This window comes from Tursiops truncatus, chromosome 2 (assembly GCF_011762595.2).
Source record: "Tursiops truncatus isolate mTurTru1 chromosome 2, mTurTru1.mat.Y, whole genome shotgun sequence".
Taxonomy (NCBI): domain Eukaryota; kingdom Metazoa; phylum Chordata; class Mammalia; order Artiodactyla; family Delphinidae; genus Tursiops; species Tursiops truncatus.
Genome location: NC_047035.1, coordinates 99,824,998 through 99,847,122, shown reverse-complemented (window position 1 = coordinate 99,847,122; position 22,125 = coordinate 99,824,998). Strand labels below are relative to the sequence as shown.

The 22,125-nt window shown below is 37.1% G+C and overlaps 1 protein-coding gene across 19 annotated transcripts in view; it reads right to left on the bottom strand.

Moving 5' to 3' along the window:
• Positions 1 to 22,125, bottom strand: part of TCF12 (transcription factor 12) — a 382,195-nt gene that overhangs the window by 13,216 nt on the left and 346,854 nt on the right. For 10 of the 19 annotated variants that reach the window (XM_073801056.1, XM_033851719.2, XM_073801059.1 and 7 more), the window contains 6 exons: positions 18,397 to 18,470; positions 17,313 to 17,384; positions 16,355 to 16,561; positions 6,440 to 6,554; positions 4,969 to 5,131; positions 3 to 235 (listed from right to left, as the gene is read on the bottom strand). In XM_073801056.1, coding sequence (XP_073657157.1) covers positions 3 to 235; positions 4,969 to 5,131; positions 6,440 to 6,554; positions 16,355 to 16,561; positions 17,313 to 17,384; positions 18,397 to 18,470 — 864 coding nt within the window. The remainder of the gene's footprint in view (positions 1 to 2; positions 236 to 4,968; positions 5,132 to 6,439; positions 6,555 to 16,354; positions 16,562 to 17,312; positions 17,385 to 18,396; positions 18,471 to 22,125) is intronic. The other 9 variants (XM_073801058.1, XM_033851721.2, XM_033851725.2 and 6 more) reach the window with 3 other exon arrangements.

The window sequence follows — 22,125 nt, the reverse complement described above, 5'->3', positions numbered from 1 at the left end:
ACCTCTGACTTGCTGTTCTAGACTAAGGATGACTGCCACGGCCTGATGAAGAATGAGGAGTTTTGTCTGGGGTTTTTCACTCTTTAAATGAAGCTGACACATTCGACCAAGCTCTTTGAATGCCTCATTAATATCGCGCACACGCAAGCGTTCTCTGGCATTGTTGGCCATCCGCCTTTCCTTCTCCCTTTCTATCTTCTGTTCTGGGTTCAAATCCTCATCTTCATTAGTACTGCTGGAAGGCAAAGTAACAACAATGTCTATTAGGTTCGCTGTAAAGTAAGATATGCTTATTGTACAAAATTAAAAATTATAAAAATAAAAATGACCTATAAATTTTACCAAATGGTAGTAATAGCTACACTTAACATTATTGTATATTTCTTTCCAGTCCTTCCTCAATGCAAATATATATAGTTGAAATTATACCACATACATTTAAAAAAAATAAATTTATTTATTTATTTTTGGCTGTGTTGGGTCTTCATTGCTGCGCGCGGGCTTTCTCTAGTTGCGGCAAGTGGGGGGCTACTCTTCGTTGCGGTGTGCAGGCTTCTCATTGTCGTGGCTTCTCTTGTTGTGGAGCATGGGCTCTAGGTGTGTGGGCTTCAGTAGTTGTGGCACACGGGCTCAGTAGTTGTGGCTCGTGGGCTCTAGAGTGCAGGCTCAGTAGTTGTGGCACACGGGCTTAGCTGCTCTGCTGCATGTGGGATCTTCCCGGACCAGGGCTTGAACCCATGTCCTCTGCATTGGCAGGCAGATTCTTAACCACTGCGCCACCAGGGAAGTCCCCCACGTACATTTCTAAATGCATTTTCATTGCACATTACAGCATAAAGACTTCTCCACACTACTAGTGAAACTCTTCATAAACATAATTTGAATGACCACATATTGTAGCACCCTGCTCTTCTAGATGTGATCAGCAGCATCAGCATTACTGCTTAAAAACTTTACTTTTTACATTACTGTAAAAACAGTGTTACATTACCGTTAGAAACAGAATCTCAGGTTCTGCTACAAACCTACTGAATCAGAAGCTGCATTTTAACAAGATTCATATGTACATTAAGGTTTGAGAAACACTGTACTATTATAGTAATGTATTACAGTTTGCTTATGTTCTTAAATATATTCTGGCAGTCCCCTGGTGAGGAGGAGGAAGAAAAGCTTAAGATGTGGAATGAGAGAAGTATCTCAGAAAATGACTATACTTTTTGTTCTGGAAGAAATATCATCATCAGTGGTGATTTTAAAACACGGGTGAACTGGAACAACTTTTTTGAAGGACAAATTGGCAAAATGAATCCAAAGCCTTAAAATGTTCATCATCTCTTGATCAGCAATTCCAACTTTAGAAATTCATCCAAAGGATATAATTAGAGATGTTCATAGAAATTTAGGTAAAGAAGTTGATCACAGAATTATTTACTTCAGAACAAATGGGAGTCCAATATTAGGAGATGGGTTAAATAAATCACAGTACATCCAGATAATGGTCTACTATGTACCCTCTAAATATCAAGCTGTAGATTATGCTAGGTAAAAGATGCCAAACACAAAAGACTACATATTGTATGATCCCATTTACAGGAACTTCTAGAAAAGACAAAAGTATGGTAACAGAAAGCAGATCAACGTTTGCCAGAAGATGGGAGAAGAGGACTGGTTATAAATTGGCATGAGGAAACTTTTCAGGGTGGCAGAAATATTCTACATTATTAATGTATATAACTGTATACATATGTCAAAGGACCAAAACTGTACACTTAAAATTGGTGTATTTTATTATATTTGAATTAAACCTCAATAAAGCTGCCTAAAAACAGAAACAACAAGAAAAAAACATGTTGGAGAAAACACAGATAGATGAAAAGGTTTAAAACACACTGTTAAACTAAAAAAGTTGAAATTATAAAACTTTTATCCAGTTTATCTCCAATTTAAACTGTATTTATGGAAAAAGATATTCCTTGAAAAGTAAACTGTAGTTAATTCTGGGTAGCGGAGTTTCTTGTGATTTTTGTGTGTGCTTTTCTGTAATTTTCAAATTTCTGTAATGAAAACAGACTAATTAATCAGAAAAGAATATCTGAGAAAAATGCTTTGGAATAACTTCTAGAAAATTCTATTTATATTTCAGAAATAAATTACTGAGCAGGGCCTCTTAGAACCTGGAAAAAAATGTGCACAAAGAATTGGTGCTTCACCTCTAATACCTTGAGTACTCTAATAAAGAACAAGTAGAGCGGGCTTCCCTGGTGGCGCAGTGGTTGAGAGTCCGCCTGCCGATGCAGGGGACACGGGTTCGTGCCCCGGTCCGGGAAGATCCCACATGTTGCGGAGTGGCTAGGCCCGTGGGCCATGGCCGCTGAGCCTGCGCTTCCGGAGGCTGTGCTCCGCACCGGGAGAGCCCACAACAGTGAGAGGCCCGCGTACCGCAAAACAAACAAACAAAGAAAAAAAAAAAAAAAACAAGTAGAGGGACTTCCCTGTCCAGTGGTAAAGAATCCGCCTTTCAATGCAAGGGATGTGGGTTCGATCCCTGGTGAGGGAACTAAGATTCCCACATGCCACAGGGCAACTAAGCCCACACGCCACAACTACAGAGCCCACACGCTCTGAAGCCTGCTCTGACCACAACTAGAGAGAGAAAACCCGCACACCACGAGTAGAGAGATGCCCGTGTGCTGCAACAAAAGATCCCGCATGCCGCAACTAAGACAGGATGCACCCCAAAATAAATAAAATAAATAAATAATAAATCTTAAAAAAAACACAAGTGGACAACAGATTTTTACTAGCCAATTGTCAAGAATTTCATAAAAGTATTCTTTTGATAATAGAGAATCACTAGCTCTTTGACTTCAAAGAAACCTTTACAGATCATCTAGCCCAAAGGTTTCCAAAGGTGGCCACTCACTAGAATCTTCAAGAGCACTTATAAAATATAGCTTTCAAAGGTCCCACTGCCAGAGATGCTGATACAGGGAGCTCGGGTTCAGGGGCCAGGCACCTGTATTTCTAAAATGTTTCAGGAGTCTGTGCAGCAGGGTTGAGAACCACTGTAAGATCAGTAACCTCCCTAGGATTACAAGGCTAATGAGTGGCAGGGTAGTGACAAGAATCCAGGTTAGTGCTTCATGGAAGAAATCAAGAGCACATATCTAAAATTATTATCATCATAAGTTACCACAGTACCTTTACTGATGTTTACTGCATGTGAGACAGTGTGAAAAGGGCTTTATATGCATAATTTTCAGTTTATTCCCACAAGAATCCTAAACAGAAAGTCTCCTGTTAAGACAGAACCAAACCTCAGAGAGTTTAATAACTTGCCAAGGTTACTTGGCAAAATGTGATGAAGCCATGATTCAAACCAAGGTTAGCCTTATTTTGTCCAAAGGCTGTGTTTTAAATTTACTATTATTAACTACTAAGTATTGTTATTATTAACCCATTATACTGCCTTCTCAATTTCTGATGACCTATAACAGTGCTCAGCAAACTGGCCCATAAGCCAGCTACCTGTTTTTGTAAATAAAATTTTATTGGAAGAGCCACACCCACCTGTTTATGTACTGTCTTTGGCTGCTTTCATGATGCAGTGGCAATGTTCAACAGTTGCAACAGAGACTGTATGACCCACAAAGACTAAAATATTTACTATCTGGCCCTTTACACACGAAGTTTGCTGACCTATATAATGAAAGGATGAATGATGAGGAGAGATGCAAATTATTTCCCTTAAAGTTCTACTTGAATAATGAAACTATGAAAGAATTAAGATTCCTCAAAGGAGTGGACTCTGGATTCCCTGACTCAATTTTTATTTCTTCATGCCCTTGCACAACTGAGTACAATGCATATTAAAATGATAGTATTAGGACCTTAAGATTTAATTTTCCTCAAGAGAAATGTCAACTACTGAAAATAGTGAGAATGTCAAATGCAAAAGGACAACTTTTAAGTATGAGACTGACAGAAAGGACTATCCTGGTTCTTTTAGTTTGTAATTTCCTTTGTACCATAATTTAATACAAAGAACAATGTTTTAAATATAAATATCTATACGTGATATATATATACTACTGATAAATGGATATATACCAAGAAATAGGATGTACCACGAATATATCAAATTACCTACTTTTAATGTAGAACTAGAAGAAAAATCTGATGGAAGAATCTGGAAATAATTTGAAACTAATGTATTATGTGTCAATATCCATATTTCAAAGCAAAGTCAAGTCCAGTTTCTAGAAAACCTTCCCCGACAACATCAACGCATGTGGAGTACTTCCTTTTCCATACTCTTTTCAAAGTATTGTTTAAAACGTAAGTTGCAAATATCTTCTATAAAGAGCCAGAAAGTAAATATTTTCGGCTTTGTGGGTCATCCAACCTATGTTGCAACTACACAAATCTGCCACTGCACTGTGAGAGCAGCCACAGACAATATGTAGATGAATGGGGTGTAGTGGTGTTCCAAAAAAACTTTATTTATAAAAACAGGCAATGAACTAGATATGGCCCATGGGCCATAGCTTGCCAGCCCCTGGTTTAAATCATACAAGAGTCTTACCATATACTTAGCCTTAAAATAATGTATTTGAATATTTACTGATGGGTTATATCTAAATACCTACACTTGTACAATTTAACTTGTTTTAGCTATTTTGTTCTCTAGCTGTCTTACAGACTATAAGCATTGATGGGAGAGAAGTAATTCTTTTTTATATGTAGACCCTAAAATATTGTGGGAAACATGGAAAACATAAACTTAGAGTCAGCTTCATACACCTCCCTTTTATGGATGCTATGAGGATTAAATGAGACAACACATAAAAGTCCCAACACAGTATCTAGAACACAGCTGACACTTAAATGCATGATACACTTCAATTTTCCAAGTATCTTCACCCATGGCAAATGAGTGAAATTTAACACCTGGATGCTAACAAATACCTTGTTCTGCCTCTAGATGAAACTTTGATATCTTTTTGGGAGGATTCATCATCTGATTTCATGTCATCTGATGAAGGAGGTTCATGAAGGTTTTCATCTTTCTCTTTGTTTTCAGTCTTGATTTCTGTTGGAACAACAGTTCCAGACTGACTTTGCAAGCCACCTAACAAAGAGGCAAAGAAACAGAATAAATGTCCAGACTCATTTATGAATTAGAATTAAGACAGTAAAAAGCTTTCTTGATGGTAAATATCCTTAGTTGTTATAGAGCTACTATAGAAATCTGAAGATGTAAAAAAGTAAACTATTCAGAGCTGGAAAAAGCACGTCCACAAACCTTAGAAAAAATTGCTTTTTAAAGCACCTGTATTTAAAAAAAAACAAGCCTGACCCTGATGGTGAGTCCAATGCTCATTTTCAGGCACATTTAACAATTCAGGCACATTTAACAATCAGGCACATTTAACAATCAGAAACATGATGCATTTTAAAAACTTCTAAGATGCTGTCAAGTTAAACGAAATAAGCTTTAACATTTTCCTGGACAAACACAATAAAACAGGCATCATGGTTAAATACAACTGGGAAAACTTTATCTTGGTGGTCTTAATACCACCTATATATTTGTACTTATTTATAAGGTCTGTTATAACATTGACAACAATTTGCTTTTTATAAGAATTGTCTGTCTCCCCAATTAAATTATAATCTTCTAAACAACAGCTACTATCACTCAGAGCTCTAAACATACTCAGAAATGTCTTTCTCAATTCCTCTAGGGACAATGAAGACTCAGCCACGAGGGGAAGTGATTTAGAAAGAGACAGGACAGGGACTTCCCTGGCAGTCCAGTGGTTAAGACTCTGCACTTCTACTGAAGGGGGTGCGGGTTCAATCCCTGGTCAAAGAACTAAGATCCCACATGCCACACGGTGCAGCCAAAAAAGAAAAAAAAAAAAAAAAAGAAAGAGGACAGATGCAGGAGCTGGTAAGAAGATGACCAGTGAACACTGAACAACAGTTTGCACAGGGTTCCATACATCAATAAATATCTGTAATTGGCCCAGCTAAATGGACCAATTGGAACCCTAAATATTGACCCTGTATATTCACGCAGTAGTACTACTACTATTTGGAATTCTACCACCTAAGATGACTTTTTTTTTTTTTTTCTGTACGTGGGCCTCTCACTGTTGTGGCCTCTCCCGCCGCGGAGCACAGGCTCCGGATGCGCAGGCTCAGGGGCCATGGCCCACGGGCCCAGCCGCTCTGCGGCACGTGGGATCCTCCCAGACCGGGGCACGAACCCGCGTCCCCTGCATCGGCAGGCGGACCCCAACCACTGCGCCACCAGGGAAGCCCCTAAGATGACTTTTGATTCACAGATGTCAATCTGACTGTGAAGAAGGTGACAGTACTCCAAAATGATACCTCTGTATGCACTACTGCTGTAAATGAATTATATAGTTACCTCTATAATTTTCTTGTGTTTTATGGTTCAAGTCTGTGCTTGAAGCAGTGACCGTACTAGACAGGACTGAATGATTGCCATTGAGACTGACAGAGTCTTCTCGATGAGTTCCGACCTAAAGTTAAAAAAAATAAATAAAAATGTTCATGGTGCAGTAACTGTTCAAATTCTTTCACTGGGTTTAATAGAGAAAACAGCTATCACGCATCTAAATTTAGCAACATTTTTTGGATGCCACTTTTCTGGTTTTTGGATTGTAAAAGACTCGACAGTAGTACTGTTTCTGAATAAAAATATTTAAAAAAATTCCAGCTTTCAAATTTTATATCCCACAGAGGGTTGCTGTGAGAAGCAAATGAGCTAATAGACAAAAAGCACTCTATAATCCATACAGCACTACATATTATAGCCTCTATTGTGTATCAATCAATCTAAAAACCTATTCCATATACTACCTAAAAATGTTAAAGTATCCATGAATTTGCATTTAGCAAAATACTGCTTTGTTCCAAGTAATATTATTTATCTATACTTTAGCATATCCTTTTCTTACACACAGTGTCTTGTTTTTTCTTCCTCTAATTGCTTCTCCTCAAAAATTTTAAGAGCAGCAAAAGCAATACAAAATTAAAATAACTTAAAATAAAAGTTCTACATTGCCAGGCAACAAAAATGCCATACATTTTTATTCTCAGTTTTAATCAGATTTAGACAAGTCACAGTTAACTTGAACTGAGAAGGCATGCAAACACTACCAAGTGTTTTTAGCTACTGCAGTATTTTTAGAAAAACTGGTTACAAATGAACCAGTTTTTTTTTTATTAGAACAACAGCAGATGTGGCAATTAGAAGATTAATCCTTTAATTAAATAGGTTTATTGCCTGGAGTTATACATGAGAACCACTGTTTTTCAACAAATCCTTCAATCCCAGTAAAATGCCATGCTTTGAATCCCTCTTGAGTAATTAATATAGCTTTTATCTTTCATGACTTTGTATGGATTTTACCCTAAGAGGTATAAATACCCCTATGCAAGTTTATCCTTTGGTTTCCTGTGAGCCAAACAAAAGAAACCAAAGCAAAGTTTCAGGCAATGCAGGCTATTGGTAGTGGATCTGATTAGAACATACCAGGTCTTCCACCCAACTTTTTAAGAAATGTCTGACCTCTACCTTTATTCTTATCTTTAATGTAGTTTTGAAAAACCCATTCAATGTATTCCATAGCTACTTTTTAAATTATCTGAGGATTAGTCATTGCTGAGAATTAGCTGTGTCACTACTCCCCTGGATGATCAAGCATTGACCATACCCTTTTTCTAAACCACACAATTTCATCATGCATTAGAATCATAAAATCTTAAAGCTGGGAAGGGACCACAGAAATCAAGACAGCCTTCTATTCCATTACCATTTTGGAAATTTTCCCTTAGACCCTTAACCTTTACTTCTGCCCTGAACCGCAACCCGCCCCCAGTAAAAAATCTTGAGAAAAATCTGAAGAACTGAATCTAACACCAAGTGAAGAAGTGGACTATGAAAATTACATTCGAGAGAGGAAATTATTTTATTTTTTTGCGGTACGCGGGCCTCTCACTGTTGTGGCCTCTCCCGTTGCGGAGCACAGGCTCCGGACGCGCAGGCTCAGCGGCCATGGCTCACGGGCCCAGCCGCTCTGTGGCATGTGGGATCTTCCCAGACCGGGACACGAACCCATGTCCTCTGCATCGGCAGGCGGACTCTCAACCACTGCGCCACCAGGGAAGCCCGAGAGAGGAAATTATTATTATTTTTTTATTTTTATTTTTTGCAGTATGTGGGCCTCTCACTGTTGTGGCCTCTCCCGTTGCGGAGCACAGGCTCCGGACGCGCAGGCTCAGCGGCCATGGCTCACGTGCCCAGCCGCTCCGCGGCATGTGGGATCTTCCCGGACCGGGGCACGAACCCGTGTCCCCTGCATCGGCAGGTGGACTCTCAACCACTGCACCACCAGGGAAGCCCGAGAGAGGAAATTGTTTTTAAAATAGTTTATGATATCCTATCTCTAGGGAATCCTGGTCATGTTTATTCATAACACATAGGGTGCTTTCTTGCTAGCTATGAACTACTCAATGATCTAATGATCTGAGAGGAAGGTCAGTTCAAAAATTGCATTTTATAAAAATAGATAGGGTAAAATACAACAAATAGTTACAAATTCTTTGGGACCTTAGGAGTCTAGGCCTATTTTAAAGATAATATATTACTAGAATAATTTTGACTGGCTGAGGAAATCACTGCAGGATAAAGTAAAAGCTAAGAGTTTTTTTTTTTTTTTTTGGTAAGATGATGTTGGGGGTAGGAGTTTATTAATTTATTTTTGCTGTGTTGGGTCTTCATTTCTGTGCGAGGGCTTTCTCTAGTTGTGGCAAGCGGGGGCCACTCTTCATCGCGGTGCGCAGGCCTCTCACTATTGCGGCCTCTCTTTTTGCGGAGCACAGGATCCAGACGCACAGGCTCAGTAGTTGTGGCTCATGGGCCTAGTTGCTCCGCGGCATGTGGGATCCTCCCAGACCAGGGCTCGAACCCGTGTCCCCTGCATTAACAGGCAGATTCTCAACCACTGCGCCACCAGGGAAGCCCCAAAGCTAAGATTTTTATGTCTGTGTTTATAATGTGGACTTAAAACTTCCCACGATGTTTGGTAATATATGCCAATTTTGCTCTTATCTAGTATTTTGAGCTATCACACCAAGTAAATGAAAAATAAATAGCTTTTTAAAATTTAAACTTTTTTTTTTTAAAAAAAAATAAAATTTATTTATTTATTTATTGGCTGCTTTGGGTCTTCGTTGCTGTGTGCGGGCTTTCTCTAGTTGGGGTGAGCGGGAGCTACTCTTTGTTGCGGTGTGCAGGCTTCTTATTGTCGTGGCTTCTCTTGCTGTGGAGCACGGGCTCTAGGCACGTAGGCTTCAGTAGCTGTGGCACGTGGGCTCAGTAGTTGTGGATTGAGGGCTCTAGAGCGCAGGCTCTGTAGTTGTGGCACACAGGTTTAGTTGTTCCGTGGCATGTGGGATCCTCCTGGGCCAGGGCTCGAACCTGTGTCCCCTGCATTGGCAGGCAGGTCCTTAACCACTGCACCACCAGGGAAGCCCTAAAACTTAAACTTTTAAACATACGTTTATTTACTATATATTGTACCTCTGAAACCCATTTTATAGCTCTGTCCGATAATACTGTTGAACAGTAACAAACTGAATTTCACTCATTTGATTGATAAGTGATGATGCATCTGTGAAATTCTTATTCTTTTATTTCATGAGTATAAATAATTCTTTGATTTTTCTGAATCTCGACTAATAAAAATGTTCTATCACCTCTTTTCTGATGAAAGGCTTGGCAGACAAAGGATCATTATCTAAACAATAGATCTTAAGGATTTTGCTTTTCCCTGAAGGAAAATCAGAAAGGTTGCTCAATTTGTTTTGCGATATAAAATGTCAGTGAATATCTTTGTCTTTATAGAATACTACAAACTAAGTATTTTCTCACACCAACCTTGAACAAAATTAAGCCTTTTAAAAATGGCATCAGACTAGCAAAAAGTTTCAAGTCTGGAGTTTTTCATGTTAATGAAGTTAGCAGGAACTTTTTCTTTGTAACTTGATTCCCCTTGCAAATGGCCCTCATATATTTTCTGGAGAATTTGATGTTCACAGTTCTTACAGTTTTCTTTAACCCTTGCTCACCCTGGCTCCCATGTCCTTCCTTTAATCTGAAGTTACCCATTCAAATGGCTCTGTCCACACACGTAACAGGTGTATAAACAGTTCTTTGTCTGAGCTCAGAGCCTGTGAGGCCAGCCAGATAGGACCTTGTTTAATTGTTCATCTCGTTAGCATACAGCTGACAGAATGCTTCTATTGGGGGACTAGCAGGGGAAGGAAAACCCCTAGGCCTGCTATGCTCTAAATTTCAATTATGAAGAGCTCCGTTTCAGAATAAACGGCCCATTCCATTAAATGACATCATCTTGCATTCTGAATCTTTACAATCTACCTATGGCCTTATTTTTGTGGGAGCATCCAACAAGGGACTTGTTTTCATTTAACTTGGCCAATGGCTTCAACACCCACAATGGAAAAATGTTAAATCTAATTAGTTGATGAATAAGAGGTCTTGTGAATTAAGGGATAGACTGAAAACTACTCAGTATGAACTCCTCGCTGATTTTGAATTCTATTCTAATAATTTGTTCAATTTGTACTATTCACTGAGTACTAATGATTTAAATTAATCACTATTAATCTACAGACTGAATAAAGGATCTTTATGTACTGTAAATATTTTGTTTTACCCAAAGAGGGTTTTATGCTAAAACTTGGAAGAATTCCAGTTGTTATGATTCCTTTTGAATAATATTTCCATAAATATATAATCTGTATGGATTTCAGGCTTAAAAAAACTTGACAGTTAAACAATTTTGAGTTAAAAAAATTGTATCAAAACCCTTTAGAAGCACTATAATGTGGTTTTAACAAAATTTTAAAAAATTTAAGTTGCCCATTTGGGAAAAAAATTGGTTAGAAAAAGTAAAATACAGTTAAAAAATAAACTCCTTCAGTTTAGCGGAAACCTACACATACCATTTCTACTGTATACAAACCTATACTAACAAAATTACTGTCTAAATATAAGGTTAAAATGATTCCAAATTTACTCTGATAAAGTGACAAAAAGTGCTAAAATTTTGAATAAAATATTACTCTATTTGCCTGTTAGTCTTTAATAAATGAATCTTAAATCTTTTAGAACTAGGAAAAATATAGTTTCTCTAACTGCTTTAGGATTTAGAAAACAGACATGATTTATATTTTAAATCATTATATAAGGTCGCTTTAAGTTCTACAACTGAACATTATTTGCTCTCATACAAGACACACATCTCCAACCATAGCTTAAACAACAAAAAACCCAAGCAATCCCTCCCGCTCACCCCCCCACAAAAGACATGCCTGAGTTAAATTTCCTCAGGACTTGTAACAAAGAAATCAAAAGACCTCCTGGATATAATTTTATCCTGTATCATAAATGAGAAACTTTTAAAGATTTGCATCAGCCTTCCATTAACACAAAAGCTTCTAATCTAACTTAGTTTGAAGTTGAAATCACTGTCTGAACAATAACTGAGCACTTTGTGTTAAGGATAAAAGTGCTATTACAGAGCTATCTCACCAGGCCTCGGTATTTTAGATATTACAGCCATAAACTGATATGATGTACAATAACTTTATATTGCTGAAACCTCTTTGTAATGCCTAAATGAAATTAATGAGTCTCATTCCTTTTCAGTTTTCCATTTAATAACATTATTTTTTTGCTGTCAGCAGTTTATTCCGAGTTTATTCTTACATTAAATAAATGGGAGCAAAACTATAGTCTGTCCAATGCTGACATTTCAATAGTTTTAAAAATCCTGATTTTGTGTTTTAAAATTTAAATGATACATCAATCACATCCTAATAATAGTGTCTGATAAAGCCTTAAGTTTTAATTTGCATTAAGAAAATATGGAGAACTATCCAAAATATTGAAAGGGAGTAGGAAATTAAGTAAATGAAAATGTTAACCCTATTCAAAAGTAAGAGCAAATGTTAAAACTAGGGCAGGCTGGCTACACTAATTATATGAGAAGGAGTAGTAATTACCCACTTCCTAGTCTCTTTTTCTGATATAATAATCTTCAGGAAATCTAATTTTTTTTTTTGCGGTACGCGGGCCTCTCACTGTTGTGGCCTTTCCCGTTGTGGAGCACAGGCTCTGGACGCGCAGGCTCAGTGGCCATGGCTCACGGGCCTAGCCACTCTACAGCATGGGGGATCCTCCCGGACCAGGGCACAAACCCGTGTCCCCTGTATCGGCAGGCAGACTCTCAACCACTGCGCCAGCAGTGAAGCCCAGGAAATTTAATTTTTGTGTATATTAGATAGCTAAAATATGTTAAAAGCTTTCTGTGGTTGAAACCTCATTTAATCCTAACCTTTGATGCTAGTCAAGTTTGTTCAGTTAAAAGAAACAACAGTCAAATAAGTCTTTTGATATTGACTCCTATTAATATTTTTGGCAGGTGGTAGTCTTATTACCTTTGTGTGAAATATAAAAATTGTTTTCTGGAATAACGAAAAAATAGTAATTATTTCATCTATAAGAAGATGGATCTACAAATCAGTAGATCAGCTGTAGATGATCTTACTAGCATAATCTTGTTATAACTGAAAATAACGTAGAGAAATGTTTTCAGCAACAAAGCTATTTCCTTGATCAAGGAGACTATTTTGGTTAACCTGCCCATGTAGACTTCACACCACAAGTTACCTTGATAGCACTGAAGGCTGAGAGCAGAGCTCTCTGTATTACTTTTATCCTGCCATCAACTCTTATTCTTCTACTCCCAGTGCATTCTGGCTCACCTCAAATATTCCAACTACTTCAACAGAACTCCCAAACTACTCATTAAAACAAAATAAGCAAAAAGTTATAGGCTCCAAGAAAAAGAAAAGAAAAAACCCCCCAAAAACAAAAAAACCCCCCAAAAAACAAAACTTGCTAACTCTCATTTCCTGCACTGGGAAGCTAATTTTGTTCTAAATCAGGGATTGGTAAAGTATGCCTGTGAGCCAAATCTGGTCCTGTTATTTATTTATTTTGTTTTACTAGTAAAGGAGGCTCTTTTTTATAAATAAAGTTTTATTAAAACACAGCCACACCGATTTGTTTTCATAACAGCTATGGCTGCTTTCATGTTACCAAATCAGAGGTAAGTAGTTGTGCCAGAGACCATATAGCCTGCAAAGCTGAAAATATTTACTGTCTGGCCTTTTACAAAAAAAGTATGCTGACTCTTCTCCTTTAAATGCTAGGAGAGAAAGTAACATCATATTTAAAACTTGGAATTAGGATGGTGACCTCTAGTAAATGCCCACAAAAATCCATTACATCAAAAATTTAATTTGAATGTTCTGTGGAGTTCCTGGAATGGTATTTATGTTTACTAGACCAGTTTTACTCTCTGCAGAAAAATAAATGAAATGATGAAAATTAAATATTTTTGAGAGGAAAGTGACCTTACAAATTCTAAATGGCAATATAGAATTGCTGATAAACTGATATTTCTGTGGTTACTTTGTAATAATGGCCATGTAACCTCCATTTTTAGGGGCCTAAAAAATACTAATTTATGTTAATGCAGAGGAAAAGTATATAAACTACCAGAAAGTTAAACAAGACAAAAAAAGAAAAGTGATTCCAGAATGTAAAATTGTGTTATTTCTTAGTCATGATCAGTTAGAAAACATGGGGGTGAGCTAATAAAAGCAGATTAATTCTTAAAGATGGCTGGCAATAGTTACAAGATGTCCCCCAAATCACACACCCTCCCAGAGTATGAAAAGAGTTGATTCCACATAAGTAGGTACAAAGCATGTAAGCAAGGCTCCTGGCAGTACTGATGCAAGCCCTCAGACATGAATAACAGCCACCAGGATAAGAGTTTTCCTCAACAATATGCCTAAGACTTAGCTGGGACAGTCACTGGCTGACTGTGATCTTCATTTCATTCCATTCTTTGGTCTTTCTGCTGAAACTGAGAACTGAGTACTCACAGCTAAGAAGTTCATTTCAGAAGGATGGGAGCTGAATACTAACTCACCTGACATTCTTAGATTTTGTCAGTTAATAACTTTTGAGGGTAAGCCTGGCAGAAACATCTGCATCTCCACCTCCATTAGTGATTGGGGAAGGGGTGGATATAATAGATGATGTCTGGCAGACTTTTCTCAGCTGTGTCGTCTAAGAAGGCTATAAAAACTGAAGGAAGACCTTGATAGACAAACTCAGCAATAGCCTGGGCTTAGTTGCTGCAGCACTGATGCTGCTTCTCAGACTAAGCCAGACTCACCTCATGTTTTAGAACTCTCTTATTCTTGATTACCTTGAATTATTTTCCTTTTATTTTTGCGGTACGCGGGCCTCTCACTGCTGTGGCCTCTCCCGCCACGGAGCACAGGCTCCGGACGTGCAGGCCCAGCGGCCATGGCTCACGGGCCCAGCTGCTCCGCGGCATGTGGGATCTTCCCGGACCGGGGCACGAACCTGCGTCCCCTGCATCGGCAGGCGGACTCTCAACCACTGCGCCACCAGGGAAGCCCTTTTCCTTTTTAAAGAATATCTCTGGCAGCTCTGAAGTAGGCAGCATATTCCTAGTGAATATAATGGAAGCTACTTTCTTAACTAAAAGCTTCAGGGCAGTATCTAATATTAGAAACAATTTTTCCCTCAACAAGTTCTTTTAAAATGCACTATGTTTTTACATGGCTTTGGAGGACTGGATTTTGAAAAATCTCTTTTCCAACTTATATCCAAAGTTGGTAAAAACAACCTCCCAAAGATAGAAGTTCCATTTCATATAAATTCTATATTTATGTGGGAGGAGCCAGAGATATATCATATATTGTAGCAGATAAACTGGAAAAAGGAGCAGTGGGCTATTAACAATGAAGAATTAAAAAAACGATTAAGAGGTGAGGACTAAGAATTGCAAATACTGCAGGCTGAGACAAGCTCAGGATTCAAACATACTGATTTTCAAGTCATTCTTCTAAATAAGGATAAACAGTATTTCAGCAAAGTAATAATTTATACTTGCAACAAATGCTATCTTGTAAGTCTGTTAAAATTATTTTATTACTACCACTAATAGTGATGACAATATTCCCTTTTATTTCTAGGAATTCAGTAATTTAAAAATGCTTTCACATTTATTAGTTTATCAATAGCAACAAAAGCTAATTTAAAAGGAGTCTTAATTTCAAGATCTTCTGATATTAAAAAAAAAATGTTTTTAAGACATGTGGGCATCGTCACCTATGTTGCTGAAAACACTGTTCTTAGGAAACCAGGCAGCCTTGTTTGATGTTTACTTCAGCAACTCCAGAATGAATATAAATGGCTGTCTGATATATGAATGTGAATGTGAAAATCTGGAACCAATCCTATTTTACAGAACACAAGACTTCAGCATTTGGGGCACCTAATTATTGCGATGATAGGTGAGTTTTAGCCTTGATCACACGGCTTACAGCTAGAAATCTGTTTCATAGGAGAATATTTCACGGCATGCAATGAATCTTAAAAACCATGCCATAAACATGCAAACACATGGTTTCAGTTAAATAGCAGATTCAAAACGAGCTTCATTCCTTTAAAACATAATTTGTATAAAAAACAATGTAAGACATTCGACACAGAATTTTTGATGTGCATGGCTGCAGAATTTTACTTTTTTCCTCCTTTAAAGAACTACCACGTTAAAAAAAAAAAAGGGATTGAACGATTTTACTCTCTTCAGGGATTAATCTAAAATTGTTTCCTTTCTTTGTCACTTAAATTACAGTCATTCTTAAAACTACCCCACATTTTTCCTTCATTTGGGAATAAAGCTTAAATTTGGACCTGTACAAATAATATTACATTTGTTCTACTATTGAAGGCTGGTTCCAAATTATAATAAATAGCTTTTCTAGACCAGAACCCTTGAAATTCAGTCTTGCTTTATTGCTTTTGATATTAAGACTTTCTACAACTGTTTCAAGGCAAAAACTGTTCTGCTAATTATTACATATCTGGAAAAAAAATCCAAGTTTAAGCGAAAATGATCTCTGTAGAAAGTTTCTGCTTTTTGCACATGGTCATAGTAGGATTTTAAGGGCCAATGCTCAGCCAATGACCCTGACCAAGACAGTAAAAGAAATTCTTAAAAGCCACTCTACCTTCCTTCCTTACAGAAAGAAGGAACCTCTCTCCCTGAAAGATTTCATGAAAAACATGTAGGACAATACGCATTAGAAGTTATTTCCAAAAGGATGAGCACTATTTTACCATTGAAGCAGGTCGACTGCTTGTAACAAGGCTTGATCCACCATAGTTTGAATTGAGGCTTCCAATTGGTGCATTATGGGATGGTCCCAATAAACTGTGTATATCACTGTGACCAGCAGGCAAACTGGTGGAAGGTCCCACGGCATGGTTCCGCAGCACATGGATAGCATCATCCAGTCTGTCCAAACGATCCTCCATTCGAGATTGCTGTAGGGATTGAAAAAAGACATGGAGGTTACTGATGTTATCTATTAAATTCATTAAACTGCTATGTTTCCTACTTTGGGATATAGGGAAGGCAGCAAGTGAATATGCAATATCAAGTAGCTTCAAAAGAAACTACCTGTACTACGAATCAACAATGAAAGAAAGGATATTTGTAGACTATGCTAAATTAACAAAGCTTCAGAAGCAAATCACTGCTTCATAAAATCTATTTACCAGTCTAGCATGAGGTTATTTCTTTTAGCTTCTACAAAAGCTGAAGGCTACTCTACTGTGTCTGATACTCAATTATCATTGATAAAAAAGATAACCTGTACTTTAACACTGATCTTTGAAATGAGGGCAATTGGGGGAGGGTCTTCAAATCCATCAAATTTAAGTTGTAATTTTGTTTTAAGTGAATATTTATAATACCTATCTGAAATGGTGACCACATCCAAATGTGCTCTTTCACAAAACTGATGAAATGATATTATCTGTCTGTGAATATACACATGCCCCATACACAAACATATTAGAATTTAAGAAAATAAAAGCACATGCCAGTAGAGCTCTTTTAAAAAGAATCACACTCAACAAAAGCCTATTTTTACATATTGTTACAAAAACGAAAATAGTCATTGTTTGATTTTAAAAGACTCTGGAGTCTGTACAGGCTTGATGATTTTAAACGGATAATAGGAAGTATAATTAATTGAAACACAAAAAAGGCACCATCTAAAAGAAATAGTACCTCACAGACATCCTTTAAGAAGGACATTGCATCTTGCAAATGCTCGTGAAGTTGCTGCTCAACTCGATTTTTCTGGCAAAGTCAAGACAGAACAGGAGGCAAAGCACAGGTTAAGATTAACTCCAAAAGAGATGAGGAAATAGCTGATGTGCATGTCAGCATAACATGTTAGTAAAGTTAACGCGGAGACCTGCAAGATCTACTTGTATTAAGGTATGAGAAGGCTGGGATTTAACAGCAAAGTTATAAGGTTAGCATCTAAGTAGCACACATTGCTTATATTTGCTTATATGTGAGAAGAAAACTTTCCTTTAATTTAAAATGTTCTGTTAGTCACAGAAAAAGAACTTTTCTATTTGCAACCTGGAACTACTGAATGATAGCATGACTTAACATTCCATTAAGTCATCCTTATTTTGTTTTTATAATGCTTCGTAATTCTGTGGTAAGCATAGAAAGGCAACAGTAGTTAACACCCTACCACAAATTCTTCACTCTCAATACCTAGACAGGCTCCTTTATTCTACTGCTTTGTTTGTCAATGGTTTTGCTTGTACAATTTACATAATACATTCTTTTTTAAAAAAGAAAACATGGGAAACAATACTCTTCCTGACAAAAATAATTGATGCTACATTTAAAAATTTTAACAGAAATGTAATAAACTATACACAATATCATCATATGAGAAAGAGTAAAATACAACCATTTTGCAATGCTGGACTAATTTTCTCTTACTTGGTCTGTGTGTTTTTTTTTCTTCTTTAAATTTCCTTTACATGTAAACATAAAATTATAGTAAAATTAAACCCTAGATCTGTCAAAGAAACAAAAATCCCATAACACTATTTTAATACCAGCTGTCCTGAGACCAGAAGCCTGATGTTCCAAAGAACAGATGGTAAAAGGCACACCCAATGTGTCTTATATAGTTCAACTAAATCAGGCCATTTGTTAGCAAAGAATTCGTGTGTAATGCTATCCTACTGTTTTTTCACTGTTACTCAAGATTTTCTGGGAAAAAAAAAAAGAACTCCACACTATTAGATAAAAGAGACCTTGTATGTTTCTCAGAGGCTCTTACCAGGGAGTGGAGTGAGTTTTCATAGCTTGGGGATGAAGGCGCTTGCCCTCCAGGTCTGGGCCACTGACTGGTACCTGTTAAAACAAAACCCAAAAGCACCCACACACCTTGGTTAACTCAGTGATCTTGATAATGTTCTAAAGGAAAGGGTAAAGATATATTGTAAGTGTGCATAAATTTATGTGAAAATTTTTGTTCAGTCTTCAGCATGTTACTGGCTACTGATAAACCCAACATATTAAAATTTTTTTTCATTATTAATGTAACTGTGTAGGGAGTTGAGAAAAAAACTATACTTTGAAACATAACTACATTTATGTTTGCATGTTCTTCACACTCTGTCCAAATGCACACATATCTTGAGAAAATGTACTTAAAATATGCATAATTTAAAATTCTGTCCCTCCCCCATATTTTTAGTCTTTATGATCATGCTATTAATGACTTACATTAATATTCACCTGATTCTCTATATCATAATTTGCTTAACCACCGCTACCTCGCTGCTAGACGTTTTGGTTGCTTTCATTTGGCTATTATGAATAGTAACTGAATATCACTATATTATGAATGGTAATATTGTGTTTTTTCTTTTGGGGAATATGTCTAAGGATAAATAGCATTTCTAAGTTAAAAGATATGAACATATTTATGATCCTTAATTCATAAGGCCAAAACTGCTTTCTAAAGGGTCATGTTAACTTGTGCCTCCAGTAATGCACAAATGCACCAATTTCAAATGATTGCATATACATTTAGGATTATCTGCTAAAAATTTTCCCAACATAATTTACACCAAAACATATCATTTAATTTGGAAAATATCATCATGAAAATTTTGTTAAATGTTGTTTACTCTTCAACTTTAGAAAAGTGGCAATATAATAAAAAAAGGAGACAGAAAAAGCAAGGAGACAAGTTCAGAACAGAAAGAATAAAAAGGAAAAAAAAAACAAGAAAAAATAAAAGGGTTAATTCATTCATGTACTGGGGAGAATGCAGTGTTTTAAAATAGCTTTAGGGACTTCCCTAGTGGTCCAGTGGGTAAGACTCCACGCTCCCAATGCAGGGGGCCCGGGTTCAACTGGTCAGGGAACTATATCCCACATGCATGCTGCAACTAAGAGTTCACATGCCTAAACTAAGAGTCCGCATGCCTCAACTAAAGATCCCACGTGCCACAACTAAGACCTGGCACAGCCAAAATAAATAAATAAAATAAATATTAAAAAAAATAAAATAGCTTTAAATAGCTTTAAAACAACCAAAATAGCTTTAAAAAGAAAAAGACAAAACAAATGATTGAAAATCTTTACTATTTCATGACTGTGCATTTGAAAGTAAGTTATGTATAGAAAATAATGAAGACTGTTCAATTAAATATATGGTTTTGTTCTTAACAAATCTTCAGTGACAAACTGAATTATCAATATATTAGAAATCTGAAGTTGGAGAAGGTTTACTTAATGTGTCTTGTTTATTGCTAAATGAAATTTTAAACTATGTTCCACCAGAGCTTGTTGTTGCAGGTTAATTCGCCATATTTAGGAAACTAAAAACTTATGGTAAATTGGAACTATTATAGTTCACTTTAGCTGAGTAACCTAGTAACTGTAGGAATAACTGTATTCCTAGTAACTGTACAAAAAATAGCCACTCACAGTTTTTTGTTTTTATTCTGCCTTTATGAAGCGAATGAGGTAAAAGATATGAATGCACTCACTCTGTGAACCTAAAGGTCTTTTTTTTTTTTTTTTTTTCGGTACGCGGGCCTCTCACTGTTGTGCCCTCTCCCGTTGTGGAGCACAGGCTCTGGACGTGCAGGCTCAGCGGCCATGGCTCACGGGCCTAGCCGCTCCGCGGCATGTGGGATCTTCCCGGACCGGGGCACGAACCCGCGTCCCCTGTGTCGGCAGGCGGACTCTCAACCACTGCGCCACCAGGGAAGCCCCTAAAGGTCTTTTTGACCATGAGATATTATTATTATTTCTTCCTGATGATAGATCTATCATGTAATCAATGAAGAAAAAAGATACATAGACTTTTGTAATTCTGGCCCACTGATGGCTCATTAGCTATGGATAAGAACTCCGGGGTTGTGAATGGAATTCAAATTCTAGACAGAGACCATAATGCTATAGAATACCTCTGACACTAGACAGATCTGCATCTTTGTCTTTTTATAAAACTAGTACATGAGTAAAATATACAGATTTATTTAGAATCATACTGGTATCTTTATCTCTAGCTTGTGATCACCAACTGCAGCATTATTACACAAATAAGGAAAAACAAAAGTACAAACGCTAAAAACCTAAGGGGTTTCCCAGAGAATAGGTTATTTCCCCCCTTCCTTCCCTGTCACCTGCTATCTGGCGGTAGACATGCACAGAGGTTTTGGGCTTATACTACTTCCTTCTGTTAGATAAGGGCAAGCTTTCAACTCTTTATATAGTTAACAATTTTTGTAATTGCCCTGAGCTTTTTAGTGACCACCCCCAAAAGCTAGCTGTTATTCAAGGATTATAATAAATGTACTTGATATCAAAATTTATTGACTATTTCCAGAGAACAAGTTAGCTGACAAGAGAATCAAATTATTTGGCTAGAAAATCTGGAAAGGCTTTCTTTCATCACTAAATCTAAAATTCACCCAGTGTTTCTGATCTGTTCTCACTCTGAGTGGGATTCAGTAATATACCACCTAATAAAACTGGTTAATAAATTTAGAGAATAGATAACATCATTTTGCATGGCTGAGAGAAATTCTTAGGACTATTTACCATGCATTTTCTTATTTTGTTAGCTGTTTCCCTTTGTAATCTCACCCTAAACTCAAACTTTCATGAGATACTCCACACTTGGAAAAGGTTGAATAATCCTAAATGTAGCACTGAATGCTTTGCTTTCCACAATCTGGCCCCAGCCAACCTTTCCACTTCTAATATGTGAAAAGAGTTCATAATCAGTCATCTCAATGACTCTGGATGAGCAGGTCAGGTACTTTCTTACATCTTGATCTTTGTCACACTTTCTTCTTTTATACTCAAAGTTCTTTCTCCTTTATACTCTCTTCATGAAGTACATCCGAGGAACTGTAGTTTAGAGTAAATTCTGACGGTTCTATTTTCATGTGTTTATCTCTATTTTCTCAACTAAACTGAAAATTTGCTGAAGTCGGGTAACTGCTTTAACACCAGGCATACTGACAGATGATAAAAATAAATATCTCATTGATGAAATGAGCCTAAACTGAGGAATCCTTTCTCCCCTATCTCCCCCTACTCCCTCTTTATTTTTATTGTGAATGTTCTGAAGATTGCTATTGAGTACTGCAATTATTAAACTTTTATTCACTGATATTCTAGAAGGAGGTAAAGAATTGCAAAGAAATAGAGCAGGAGCCCTGACTGGTCCAGGAACTTGCCCTGCTATGGGCTTTATACAAGATATCCAAAATCCCCTTATTATTTAATCCAGTCCAGACAAGAGTTTCTCTTCCTTTCAGCCTAAAGTATCCTAACTAAAACAATATCATCATCTCAGAAGCTTCTTTCTTGTAAGCATTTTCTATGCAGGAATGTTATGTTCTTAGTCTGAAAAGTTCCCAAGGAAAATGAGCAGGATTTAAACAAGAACGATGAATGCCTTAGAAACTGCCTATGTTGCTTTGCACCTGTGCAACTATTCTTACAAGGTCTGTCCTGAGTCTGACTGATGCTCAGGCAT